Source organism: Rissa tridactyla, chromosome 1, assembly GCF_028500815.1.
Source record: "Rissa tridactyla isolate bRisTri1 chromosome 1, bRisTri1.patW.cur.20221130, whole genome shotgun sequence".
Lineage (NCBI taxonomy): Eukaryota > Metazoa > Chordata > Aves > Charadriiformes > Laridae > Rissa > Rissa tridactyla.
In genome coordinates this window covers 163794049-163807770 of record NC_071466.1, presented here as the reverse complement: position 1 = coordinate 163807770, position 13722 = coordinate 163794049, and the positions used below count along the sequence as shown (strand labels likewise).

Genomic DNA, 13722 nt, shown 5'->3' with positions numbered 1-13722 from the left:
TATGGCACATATAATGATTGCCAGTGTTACATTAGCAACTAAAGCTGCTGTTTCTTGAAATAAATACTGAACTTCTCTTGCTTTAAGAAGCAATAAATCTTTGTATTCACCTAAACTGAATTTTACATCTGTTTATCAAATTAATTCTGCAGCAATAATTATATAAATATTTAATGTTTAGCCACTTAAAATCTAACCAGCTTCCTCAGCAGGGTTCTCCTAAGTGAACAGACATCTTACTTTTACCCTGACATTACACACCACGCCTTACAAGACTTTCAGGAACCTGCTCCCCTTGACAGGACACGAAGCATAGCTTTTTAGACCTAAACATCCTATGTATCTTATTTTCCTGCCTCAAATCTTGAGCTGTTTAAATTGCAAATCAATACTTAAGAAACTGAAACAGCTCTCAGGAAGGAGGTAGGTTTCTTCTTAATTCAATTCAGACAAAAAACCCCACAAACTTCATTTATAGAGCAACTGCCAGCTGAAGACAATGCCAAATGTACAGATTCCAACAAATACTGGTCAAAATAAACTGTAAATGAAACTTCTCACCTTCCACCCTGGTCACCAAAAGGGAATTACGTCCATAATGACCAGAATTAAAGAATTCTGCTTCAAGATGCAAGCCACAACAAGTTTTTGCAGTGGTACTAGGAAAGATACGGATAAAAATTCTCTTCCAGCTATATGCTAATTCTATAGATTTTTCTTCATTTATATAGAAAGCATTGGGATGCCTTCTCCTCTACTCAGCCATCTATTAATAAGTAAGAGACAAAGGTCTCAAAAGGTTAAGTTTCACTGAAACTAGCTGGCACAGACTATATCATCCTATGAAGTTTCTTTTTTTTTGTTTGTTTTTTTTTTTTTCCTTCCCAGCAGGAGAGAAAGAGGCTAAAAAAAAGCTGCTGAAAGTAAGCATACTGATTTTTCAGACACTTGTTTTCCCTGATGTTTTTTTCCCATTAGAACTGCAGACTCCTGCATATTGAAGCTCAATGGTAATAAGACTTTTCTTGTCAATTATTTCTCAAGAATCTCTTAGATGTAGTGGAAAAAACTCCAGGGGCCCTGCTGACTACAGACTTCACTGTAGTCTTCGACCTACTAAAACAGTCTGCTGTGGAAAGGGACTGATTCCTGTAGGTACCAATAACAATTGACATACAAATGCAAACAGAAAAATAAAATGGGCTTCCAAACCCACTGTCATCACTGTAAACTAAACGAAGCAAAAAAGGCTCCCCCACCCCAACACTACTGCAAGCTTCAAACTGATCTAGAAATTGCAACTCAAGTCGAAGTCTCTCAAAATGATTGTAAGTATTTTTTCCCCTTGTACTGCACAAACATACTGCATGCAAACAGTATTGAGAATTGTCCAGACTCATACTTTTAAAATCCCATCATTTCACAGGCTGAAGGGTCCACAACACACCCTACACTAAGATTTGACAGGTCAAAGACATATTTATATGAGGAATTATTATAATTGGTCCTTCCTATTCACAGTGTACTGTCTCACAAAGCTACTTAAATGTTTGACAGGCTCTACGCTGGAATCACTTCTATTACTCTCAACGGTTGCTTTCTGTCTGTTTTGTGACAGCTTCTATTGCTATAAGCAGTTGCAGTTATTAGAAAATATCTTGTATTCCATCTTCGTAACTATCAAGCTATACTAACATTTACACAATTTGGAAGTGTATAACAGACAGTAATGCACAAAGGCAAAAAATACGCAGGAAAGGTGAGTACTTTTCTCAAGTGCAGATTCTAGTAAGGCTATGTCCTACAGTACTGCTAACTCAGGACAAAACTTAGGTTTTCATTACTTCCTGACTTCAGCCATCCTATGCTATAGCAATTATCACATGAACTACATAATTGATGTTTTGGTCCAATAAGTACCAAAACTGAGAATACTACTACTTTATGTTGCATTTAAAAACAGTTCTAATGCCTAATTAAGTTTGTCAATCAACAGGTATATTCAGCATATTCTGTCTACATCAGAATCTCCACTAAGCCCAAGAAGGCTTTGAGTAACAAAAGCCATCAGGCTGCATCAGGTCAAAGACACAGAATGTTTTTATAATATTCCCTCACACAGATACATGCCAATAATACCAGGGCGAAATCTAATAAAGTTTATTAACCCTAAACAGGGAAAATGTATTACTTCATACACAAACTGGGTTATCCATTACTACTAAACTTTTTAAGACCAAAATTATCAGCACAATATGCTATACCGAATTTGAGTGGAGTTATTTTTTTATTGTCTTGGTCTAATTTAAAATTCAAAAATACCTTTGATTTCCAAGAGAAATTTAATGTACCACAGAATTATTTCAAATATTTGCTAGCCAGTGGAGGGAAGAAAAAAAAAAAGCCCTGATACATACTACCACAAGACTACAACGAGGACAGTCTGATATATTTTCAATAACCATATCAAAATCTGTCTGCTCCATTTGTATTTAACTGTATGAATGTAAGGCCACAAAGAAATATAAAATATGATCCATCTTGTAGGTTTACAAAATTGACCTGCTAACCATAATGAATGCGCACATACACTGCAATGTTAAAGTACATTCACATGATTATTTGCATAATTATCTGCTACTTAAATACCCAGGTACAAAAAATATCACAGTACAAGGCCTATCACGAAGGGGTGAAGAATAACGTACACCACCACAGAGAATTTTTTTTTCATTTACCCTCACAGAAAGGAGCATTACATCACACTCTTACAATGCAGGAGGAGGAGCCTGTTCTCAGAAAGCAAGCTTCAGCTATTTCTCTTTAATTTTCTGCTTGGTTCTGGAGGGAGATGCAAAAATAACTTGGATTTAAATTTTTAGTAATGTAGAAGATGGTGGGGGGGGGTGGAAGCGAGAAAACACAGCTTTTACCTACATTTGCTAACGTGCAGCTTTTCTAAAGAATGCAGAGCAAAAGTCTACAAAACACCAGTAGCGTCCAGCATCTTGCTGGCAAGCGCGCATTCCTAAATACCTGCCCCACATTTTATCAGTCGCCGCTCAGGCGACAAGGGTGTCCCCCCCGCTTTACCTTCTGGCCACCGGACGGGGCCGGACCCTTCGAAAACCGGCGCTATCCAGCCGGCCGTAGCTCCCCATGCCCCGTGTTTGGGGGGGTGGGGGGTGTCCCAGGACCATTTGGCCCCAAGGAGGGCGGCCCCGGGGAGGGGGAAGGGAGCCCTGGCCCCCGCCGGCGCAGGAGCCCGCCGGCGGCGGGGTGCGCTGAGCCCGGCGGGTTCCGCCAGCCCCGGGATCCTTTCACCCCCAAACCTGGCGTTCTGCGCGTTTGGGTGCCTGATTTTAGGGTGGGTTTTTTTGGTTTTTTTTGTTTTTTTTTTCTTCTCCTTTCACCCTGGGCAGAGCGGCCCGGTGAGAACACTTCCCCATCTGTCTCTTGTCGGACCCAGCAGCAGAGAGAATGCAAACCCATTTTTATATATGCAAATTTTTGCAGCAGATTTAAGAGCTTCGGGTGCTGTGGGGAAGAAATCACTGTTTAAGAAGCCTCCATTTAAATAAAACAAGATTTTCAGTACTATCTTGTACTTCACCAGCTTGGAAAGCACGAAGGATCTTCTGTAATTTGCCTAAGTGTTTTAAATTACAAATCTCTTCAAAATCCACAATACACTTCTACGGAGTCCTCCCTTCTAAAAAGCCCTAAAAATCCACGAAAAGTGCTTTACACGTAAAACCAAACAAGATCTGAAGCAAGTATCTGTGCTAGAAAAAACACCTCTGCAAAGCCACGGATGAAAACAGTCAGCTCAGGAGCCTAAAAAAATCTACTGATAGGTAAAAACAGTAATAATAATAAGATATAAACGTACCACTAACCTCATAAAGTGCAGCAGTGCTTAAATCCAGCGAGTTGAGGCATACAAGGTAGAAATGGAAATGAAAAAAAAAAAATCCAAAAAATGATTTTGTGTTTGCTTTGTTGGGGTTTTTTTCGTATTTTTTTTGTATTTTTTTTTTTTTAAATTTTTATTTCAAATGTTCAGAACCCAGCAGAGACTCTGTCGGCCATTTTGGCTTGAACTCCCTCCCTCACACACTCTCTCGCTCCCTCCCTCTGTCTCCCTCTTGCTCTCTCTAAAGGAAGAAGCTTTTTGTGACCTTCAAATAGAGGCGGGTCATGTGACTCCAGGCAGGCTGTCAATCACGGCACGGGGACAGCCCACTCCCCGCCTTAAAGGGACAGCGCCCGGCCTGCACCGCCTGGGAGGTGGAGGAGGGGGGGGACACAACAACTTCTCCCCGCTCGGGTCTTCTCCCTTCATCAGGCAAAGGTAGTACGCAGAAAGGGTGACACAGGCGAGCCGTGAGAATACGAGAACAACTCCGCTGGAGCTTTTCTCTTTAAAACTAGATAAAAATAAAGTAGGTGATTATGCTAATTCTACATTAAGGTTGCAGAACCCATCAGCGGTGAATGATGAATTGCACAAGATCCCACTAGCCACACACACACTCTTCTGCAGTGTACCAGAGCACCCGGGACCCCGGCACTTACCTCGAGAGGTAACCACGTTTTAAGCTGTACCCCATCCCGACTCAAGGCCGAGAAGGGGCTCACCCTCAGCCCACCGTGAAGCCGGGCTGTAACCGGGCTGTCTGCACGACACACACACATAAACCCCAGGCCCAGAGGCGTGAAGACCTGCAAGGGCAGCAGAGCAAACTCCATCTCTCCTGCCACCTTCACTGCTTTAATACTCAGGCTGCCACTCAATCATCAGGCAGACACTCCATAGTGTCTTCCCAGAATTTCCATAGATAAATCCCCCAAGTATTGAAAGAGAGAATCCGGGCACACTGCAACATAAAAAAAATCCGCAGCAGGTTTCCAGACATGGAATGTGCAGAACAGTAAAGATGATAGTTCAGAAACACAACGTAATAATGCAAGTGTGAGGGGACTTTCTCCTGAGTCACCCCAAGACAGATAACAAACGCTTGTGCTGATCATGGTGTAAGTATGGCTGGGTAACTGACAGCAGCTCACAGGAGCACCCCCCGGATGGAACTCTTAAAATACACAAATTTGTAATTCCGTACAGTTTTGTGCTGTAACTAAGTAAAAAAAAAAAACATCACATGAGCAGAATTAAACTAACTTGAAAAGTTATGGGGGGGCACTCCATAGGAATGAATTTGGAGGGGCAGAGGGGAAGCTGCACATCTTGAGAATAAGAATAAAAGTCACTAATGTATATTATCATGCTACGTAAGTTATCAGCTAAACATTATTTGTCCAAAAAGAAAGCATCAGGAGCTATGAATGGCTAATATGGCTCAGGTTTTGACACGCTTTGCTCCAACTGCCCTCACAGTGAGGTACAGAAAGTCTCGAAAGATGCAGGGGGTGTCCCCCAATGAGGGGATTTCTGCAACAGGGCTGCAGCCTGCACCCTAACCTCCCCGGCCTCTCTCTCTGCAGGCTCATGAAACTCTGCAAATAGCTAATTTGTGTTGCATTTGCAAGTACTTATAATGACACAAAAGGAGTTAAGACACTAGCTTTTCAGGTCAGGTGTTTAAACCAGAGCAGAGAAGGGGCCTGCTGGATCTAAGTGCTCGCAGTGCTTTCTGGCAGGGCTAATCCAAACATGGCAATTTAAGAAATGCGGTGAAATCTCAGGGAATATGTTCTTATTTGTGGCAACACTCAAAGAGAACACCACAACTGCTCTGAATATCTAAAGACAAAACCCAAACCAACTGCTAGGCATCTGTTTTACGCGAAGTTTCATAAAAGCAAATACATATGCGTATTTATGAAACAGCTATCCCCCTTCTGAAAAGTTACATTAAGTATTGCAGCTGCATGTTCTATACATGTTCACACCGAGTATGACAGTATGCACTAAGCTACAGATAATTTTACTCCCTCTCAAAAGCCAAACTGTTTGACTCAAGACTTATAAAGCCTCTTAACTTCAGTAGGGCTTGCCAGCTCCCCATTCTGAAGTCCTGGAAGCTTTTACTTCAAGGAGTTGATAATACTGTGAGGACTTTAAGCAACCAGCACTCACTTGAGTTGTTGCGTATGAAGTGTAAATTACTGCTATAAAATTTCACCTTGTCAATGTTCTATTCATGAAGCTTTTTTAATCAGAAAACTTTTTTGAGAAAAGCAAATAATCAGTGAACCAAAAATATCTAGAGACACCAGTATGGGCAATTCTTAAATAACTGTAGCATGGATAAAAACATTTTGGGTTATTTAGTATTCTGTTAAAAATGTATGGGCCGAGGTTCTGCCTTGACTAGTCTGTCTTCCATAAAGAACCGTGGTGGACTCCACTTGACAAGGTGCAAGTTACCCATGTTTCGTCTCCTTTAAAATGTTACTTGGAAGCAACTTCAAAATTATTATTTTAATATAAAAATAAATTAAATAAATGCTTTAATTGAAGTTTTTCAACTAAGCTAACAACTGAAACATACCTCATTCTTTTTCTATTCCTCTTGGCATATTGATGTCTCACAAAAAGTTTTGGGTTTTTATTTTGGTTTGGGGTGGGGTGTTTCTTTGATTCGGCTGGTTTGCGGGGGGGGGGGGGGTGGGGTGGGGGGGTGGGGGGTGTCAGTTGTTTTTTTTTAGTGCAGCATTTCCCCAACCAAAATTGTGGAAGAAGCAGCAGCACAGTAGTTCAGAAGACAATGGAGTAGCGCATAAAAATACACAGCATATGCAAAACTGCACATCCCTTTTCAGAGGGCAATTGCACTTTAAAACCTAACCATTAAGCTTTCTGATGCTAACAACGCTGTTAATAGCTAGTGTTAATAGGTTACATCCTTGTTATGTGCTACTAACTTATCTGATTACAAACACTTCATTTCTAAGCACCTTCCATCCGAGGATCATAAAGCACTTTAAAAACTTTAATGAAGCTCCACAGTGCTCCTATGAGGACAGTATCCAGTATGAGCAGACATATACACGGACACACACGCACATTAAGAGAGATGATTACAGACATGGATTCCCTGCGCTCGTATCTCAACTAAGACAGGAGCGGAGTGGGTTTTTTTAATTCACATTGAGCTGCACTGTGGTTCTAGTGCAGTTCTAGTTCTAGCTCCTCCTTTCTGATGACCTTTTGATATGAATCACTAAATAAGGCTTCAACAGGCATGCTCCAGTGTCCACTCAACAAACTGAGGTATCAACTGTACCCTCCAGTCGTTATGTCAAAAATGAGACCTGGTCTGTCTGATCTGTAGAGCTTTACTCAATTTTAAAAGGATTCGAGTTCATCCAGTCCTTACGCAAAACTCCCTCTCTCATGAGCTGGCATTTTGTTTGGGATCAAAGTCCTACAGATTGATGCCGTATCTTACTTATGAAGGCTGCGCCCTCGCCATCCTACAACACTGGACTCCACCCACTGGGCTTTCTACATTGTCCCACACAGGCAGCAATGAATTTAAGACTTATTTTTTCCCCTAGAAAGTTCTTCATAGCTGATACTATGAAAGTGAAAAAGTCAATTTGGCTGCTCCTCACACAATTCCTCAGCAGAAACCTCAAATATTAACAAATTTCTCATAGCGTGAATGCCTTTCTCACCAACTGTCCTTTCTCCTGCTGGTGAAGAATTTGCTTCCTGAAGTGTCAGAGGCAAAAGGCAGATTCCCCCCCACCCCCGCCCAAAGTGAAGCCTATATGCCCTCCATCCTACTGCAACTCATCAGTCTGAATTCCCTAGACATCTCTCCCCCAACACCAGAAGCGGGGTGCCATTACAGATACCAGATAATTAGAGGCCAATTCCTCCCCAGCTCCCCAGCCAGACACCAGTGGACCAACCAACCTGGATTAGAATCCTAGCAAGCACACCTCCAAGTTAACAGGGATTAGAAAGGTCCCTTGGTCTTTCCCAGGATGAAACAAAATGCATAACTCTTAGGGTAGGGACAGGTATGTGAGGACTAGGTTACATAGTTGCACAATTTCTAATAATAAAAAACAAGCAGAGAACCTCTTAAATGAAGGAACAGAATTAAGAGTCTTAACTGTTCCTTGTGTGATCTAACAACTGCCATACGATTTATTTCAAGAGAACAATTAAAAACATTAAGGTTAAAACCAGGACTTCAAAGCATCTTGCTTCCTAGACGTGGTAACGACTAGGAACTTGGCACAGGCATCTCAGTCCTGCATAACATATAGTTCGGATCACTTTTAAATTATTTTCTCTGAACAGCTCTGAACATGCCAAATGACCAACACTTCTGAAAACTGAAGGCAATAGCTAAATCTGGCTGTATCAACGTACTATTTTCTTTTTTAAGTCTTCACAGCAATTGCACATAAGCCATTGTGCAAGAGAGATGACCTCTCCTGCAGGAGTGCAAAACTTTAAAATGTTCAAGAATTTTCAAGGACAAAATACTCGTTCCTAAGGAAAACCAGAGTTTTCTTTTGGAGTTCTCCCCCCCTCCTCGCATTTAGTGAGTAGTGAGACATTTTATGCTGAAGAATTGTGAAAACAGAGCTGGCAGGAGATTTTAACTACAGTAACCAAAAGTATAATGTAAATTCTTCCTTCAGAGAAAAATACCATGATGAAAAGCGTCTGACAAAGGAAAAACTTGCTTGGTTTCTGAAAAGGTTACAACAGCTTTTGCATCCCTTACACAAAGGCACCTACCAACACATTTTAGGAATGGAGCATACCATCATTATTATTTAAAACTTATATTACAGCAGTGCTTTGGAGCCATACTAAAGCTCAGATCTCATTTATATCTTGCCAGGGACAAAAGAAAGAATACAAGGCCTGAAAACAGCATATGAAGTTTAAAAACTATAAATGACTTCACAGCCAAGCCAAAGTTCTGACCCTATACGTTAATAAAGTGCTCAAGTGCTCACAGAAAGGTAACAAGTCAGAAGGAAAACTTCATTCATCGAACTTCGCAAACACCCACTTTTCCACATATTTTTTCCTCAGTTTGCCACAATACTTTCCCTTGCTGTTCAGCCTATAAATAATCCATCATTATGCCTCCACTTCTTCAATCTCCTCAAATGCCCTTTCCAAAATGGAGAAAGATTAAGCTTTCTATCTGCCTTTTAACAAAGTTGTTCCATGAACAACGAACTGAAAGCTCATTTCCTATGAATCTCTGTCACACATCACGGAACCTCTACTTTACTGCACTAATCCAAGCTTCCTGCACAGCCAATTCTCCTTTGATGCCAAGGCTCTAACCAGTATATTGAGTCCTAGGCAGATCTCTCCCCGTAACTTTTTTTCACCTTTTTCAGTACCTGGGCAAAAAAATAGCATATGCTGCAGGTAATCCCAAAACACACATGATAATTAGCTGGTGACAGACATAACCAGAACAGATCATCTTTTGGTTTTGTCCTGAAGCCCTTCTAGTAGGGAAATTAATTTTGGTCTCTCCTCCAGGCAGCTACTGAAGTTTAACATACTGGTAACTATAATTATATTCTAATTTCTTACTCCTCTTCTTCACTTGACCAAAACTGGACAAGAGACTCCAAACTTACTCGGGAAAGCAATTGCATGAGACTTTAACTACTCTAGGAACTGAAAGAATAGATCCCAAAGATCTTCTCCCATTCAAGCAAGTCCCCCTCTAAATGCTGAGTAAATTTTTATACCCATATCCTTGGAAATTAAATGATTACTTTCCAGTAACATAATATGCAAGGGAACCTCTGCAAATTAGTATTCTTAGAATTTGGTTAACCTGCTCCTTAGTATCAACTCAGAAGCTTCATGTTTTTGGAGACTATAATCCTATCCTAACAGGTATCCCTCTTCAGTTTCTAAAATCCTACAAACTGTCCAAGTATCAATGAAATTAGAAGTTTTATCTGCTTTATGCTATTCTACCTATGCCAGTGAAAAGATAATACTTCTTTCAAATAGATATTTAGGGAAATGGTATAGGATTCACTTCACCCCTATATACAGCAAGCGGTTTCTTTCTAATTGTTATTTACAGCATGTGAATTATCATGCCAGTTAGATGATTGATTCAACTGACCTTCCACCAACAATAGCTGTTACTATGCATTTCAAAAGGAGTAATAACCCCATTGGTTAAATCCTTCCTTCCCCCTGTTTAAACCTTGAAGCTTTAAACATTTTAAAAGAAATAGCATTTTAATCTGAGCAGGTTGCAATATTTAATGAAAAAAGTATCTTTCATGTTTATGAACTCTTTGCCACAACAGAACCCCTTCTTTATGCGGAGCCTTTAGACATGCTTCTACTGAAATTCAGTATACTCCACTGAAATTCAGTACACACCACTCACTTTGGTTTAGCATGCTCATGCAAAGCAGATTTCTTACAAATACTTACAGGAGGTCTCACTAAAAACTAGGAAGATATTTGGACTGAAAGAGTTATTCTAATCCAATCTTTTTCTTTTTTTTTTTCCTGCCCCACCTAAAAGGAAGCTATACTGCACTTAAGAGTTTTTAAATTTTTTATTTTATTATTTATTTATGGTGAGATAGACCAGCACCTCTCTACAAATTGTTCGAACTTGCCTTTAGTTTTAGTATGGGGAGCTCAGTCACTGGCCCGGAAACCTCTGAGCAAAGGAATTTCTGGCATCTTGGTTGGAGCTGGCACCAACCCATTTTCCTTTGTTCTCATTAAAGGAACCATAATATGCTAAGTTAAATAAGAAAAAGAAAAAAAGGAAAGAAAAACCAAAAAAACAAAACCCCAAAGTAAAAGCAGAATACAAAAGGAATGCATATTCAGTGGATTACTGTAAGAGAAGATTTCCCTAATTTGACTCATTTTTCTAATAAAAGCACTATTTATTGCTGCAAAAAAATCTGTAAACTGATCTTTCCAAGTGACTTGAACATCTTCCCTAAGTAATTTGCCTTCATGTACAGCCCTTCAGTTTGAAATGTCAGGAAAGAACAGCTAGCTAGCTATCCATGCAGAAAATTCTACAAGCTGTAGCTGTCACAAATACTCAAATGTATGCACTAACCTAAAAACAATACGACCCCCAAAGATGATCAACTTCGATGAAGGGCAAAGAGTTCAGCAAATTCCATCTATCTAGGTAGGAGTAAAAGAAATCATACCAGCTCTCCAGATCACAGCATGCCAGAGGAGCAATGCAGCTTGAGAGCTCCAAAATATCTCTGTAAACAAGTTTTTAATTCATACCATGTTGACCACAGAGCACAGTATTTTTAGTCATACAAAGTAAGGCATATCTTCTACATGGAATAAAAAAAGCTTCTTTTTGTTTTTTTCTTCCCTCCCTTTCTTTAACCAATAATAGTAACTCCCTGAAGGGTCTAGATGAGATCTGCAACTTAGAACCAAGTTCTTGGACTTTAAGACCATTTACCTTTTTTATCCTTTAACATCTGCTATCTCTAAGCCATAGTGGCTAGTCATTAAAATTTCTATTTTCTGGACACAGGAAAAAACAAGAGATCACAAACTCTAACGTAACATACATCCATTAGACTTTTTTCCCTTCTCCTCTTAATCTCCTTGAAAGGAATATTCAACCATTCATTGGGGTGTACACACAAAAAATACCAAAGACTTAATGAATGTATTTATTCTTTGTAGAGAATGAAGCAAGGGAAAAAAGCACTGAGCAACTTAAAATGGATGCAAAAGGAAAAAAAAACCCCAAACCTAAGTTTTAGGACTGTAACTCATACACATTTATGATGCCACTGGCTTGTGCTAAGTCCAAAAAGTGAATCCTTAGCAAATCAAACTACATGGCACTAGCTTGGCGTACATACCACAGAAATTTGTCTAAATTAAAATACATTTTTACATTAAGAATATAGAAAAAACACTAATTTAGTCAGGGCTCAAAATTATTAACAGCCCTTAAATGATTTTGCTTGCTGTCTTAAGTCTGTTATCTCACTCCCAAGGTAAGATGTCATCTAACAGTTGCCATCTAAATAGCAATGAAATGCTGAAAAAAGAGCAATGTCCAGCCATCCATATAAATAATACATCAGAGGGCAGTTACCTCAGGCAGCTCAGGAGGAAGTGGCAACTTGGGAGAGGGAGGGGAAACAGCCACTAATCAACCAGACCTAAAAAAAGATTTCTTGGACAATGAACTTGAGATGTCAATAGAGTGTCCAATAGGCAGTTTGCTTTCTGGAAAGGGACTAGAGGACAGGGGGTGGAGAGGCTGGTGGTGTCGGAAATAAAGAGGCTCTGGGATTTTAGGAATTTGGTCAGCATGCAAATGTTCTCCCCTTCAAAGTACAGTAAACTATTTAAGACAGCAGAAAAATCAGAATACCCTCCTTTTCGCTAGCAATCAGAATTACTACGAACGATCATGACTATAGAAACCAACGGTATCAAGGATAATACGTGACACTATCTACTCTGGATATTTTGCAATATTATATTTATAAATCGAGCAAACTGGAATAGAAAATATACTTTTCTCTTGTTTTGGAAAGACAACAAATGTAAAGAAGTCTCTTGATCAGATGAGACTTCAAATTCAGAAGCAGGCTTTGTGCACTTCTTACACAGGACAAATACAAATTGGGGGGTGGAGGGGAACCCAAACAAACTAGCCTGTTCTTACCACAAGACATCTGTAAGAAAGCACTATAAAATCCTAAGGAAAACAAGCGCCAAATTATGCACGCTTAGAACGTACTCTGTCCACAAATCTTTTCTTCTCTCAATATTCATCAGCAGTGTAGGTAAAACACATTGGGATAGTAAGCCGGAAATTATCTTCCAAAGTTGACTTTTTTCTGTGTGATCTCCCATAGCCTTTTTTTTTTTCCCCCTCAACAGTCATCTGGCTTCTGTTTTTCCACATATTTAGAAAATACTTGCAAAATAACAGTACACTAATGGTGTAGGTTAGCTGAGGTACGTGGAAAGCCTGTCATCTGTTCATGATAAAATAAAACATACGTATTACTTGCTACCTCCTAATTTATGGTTTGAAAAGAAAAAAAAAATAGCATCACTGAGGAGGTGAAATGGGAATCGTAAAAACCACCTAATGACAACTGAAAATATTTTCAAGACTAACTTGCAGAAGACAATGCCTAATATTTAATTATTTTTGCTTAGAATACTCAGACTAGAGTTTCCCTGTGGGTAAAACTTCTAATTTTAAGTACAAAAAATTTCAAAAGATTTAAGTATAACATTAAACTGGTAAAACATGGAGGACAACTGCTGGAACTTTTGGCATTTTGAAGTGCTTACATTTTAAGTACAAATTCTGCACATTTTTGTTAAATTGTTCAGAAGTACCGTATCGCAAAGGGTGCGAGCCAGCTTTTGCAGCATTATTGACTTAGCAGTCTTATGACTAAAACACAGCTGCCTCTGCAGACACAGAATTCACTACTGTCTCATCCATTTCTACCCACTCAATTGCACAACAAAGGGCAATTCTTTTCTCTATGCCTCAGGCCCCCCCTTATATACACAGGTAGTGCTGCCTTCAAATGCAAACTTGTCCTGCCACTCACTCCACTGCAGGAAGTAAAAAGACTTCCACAATACGAAGGTAATAAAAATATTCCTTAAACTTTATGTGGACCAGTTTTCGTCTTGAGTTTTAGTCTAATGGTCTCGTGCCCTCAAATATCCTTGCAAATCTCCAAGGACAT

At 39.7% G+C, this 13722-nt stretch overlaps 1 protein-coding gene across 11 annotated transcripts in view; it reads right to left on the bottom strand.

The window, feature by feature from the left end:
• TNRC6B (trinucleotide repeat containing adaptor 6B) overlaps positions 1-13722 on the bottom strand; it is a 134006-nt gene that overhangs the window by 74530 nt on the left and 45754 nt on the right. Inside the window, exon 1 of one of the 11 annotated variants that reach the window (XM_054219669.1) lies at positions 3893-4910. The exons of 8 other annotated variants lie outside the window; for them this stretch is intronic. Coding sequence is in view for 2 of the 3 variants with exons in the window: in XM_054219613.1 (XP_054075588.1) it covers positions 3094-3200 (107 nt within the window). In the remaining variant the exon portion in view is untranslated. Of the gene's footprint in view, positions 1-3093; positions 3866-3892; positions 4911-13722 lie in introns of those variants that run through there. 2 more of the 11 variants (XM_054219650.1, XM_054219613.1) reach the window with 2 other exon arrangements.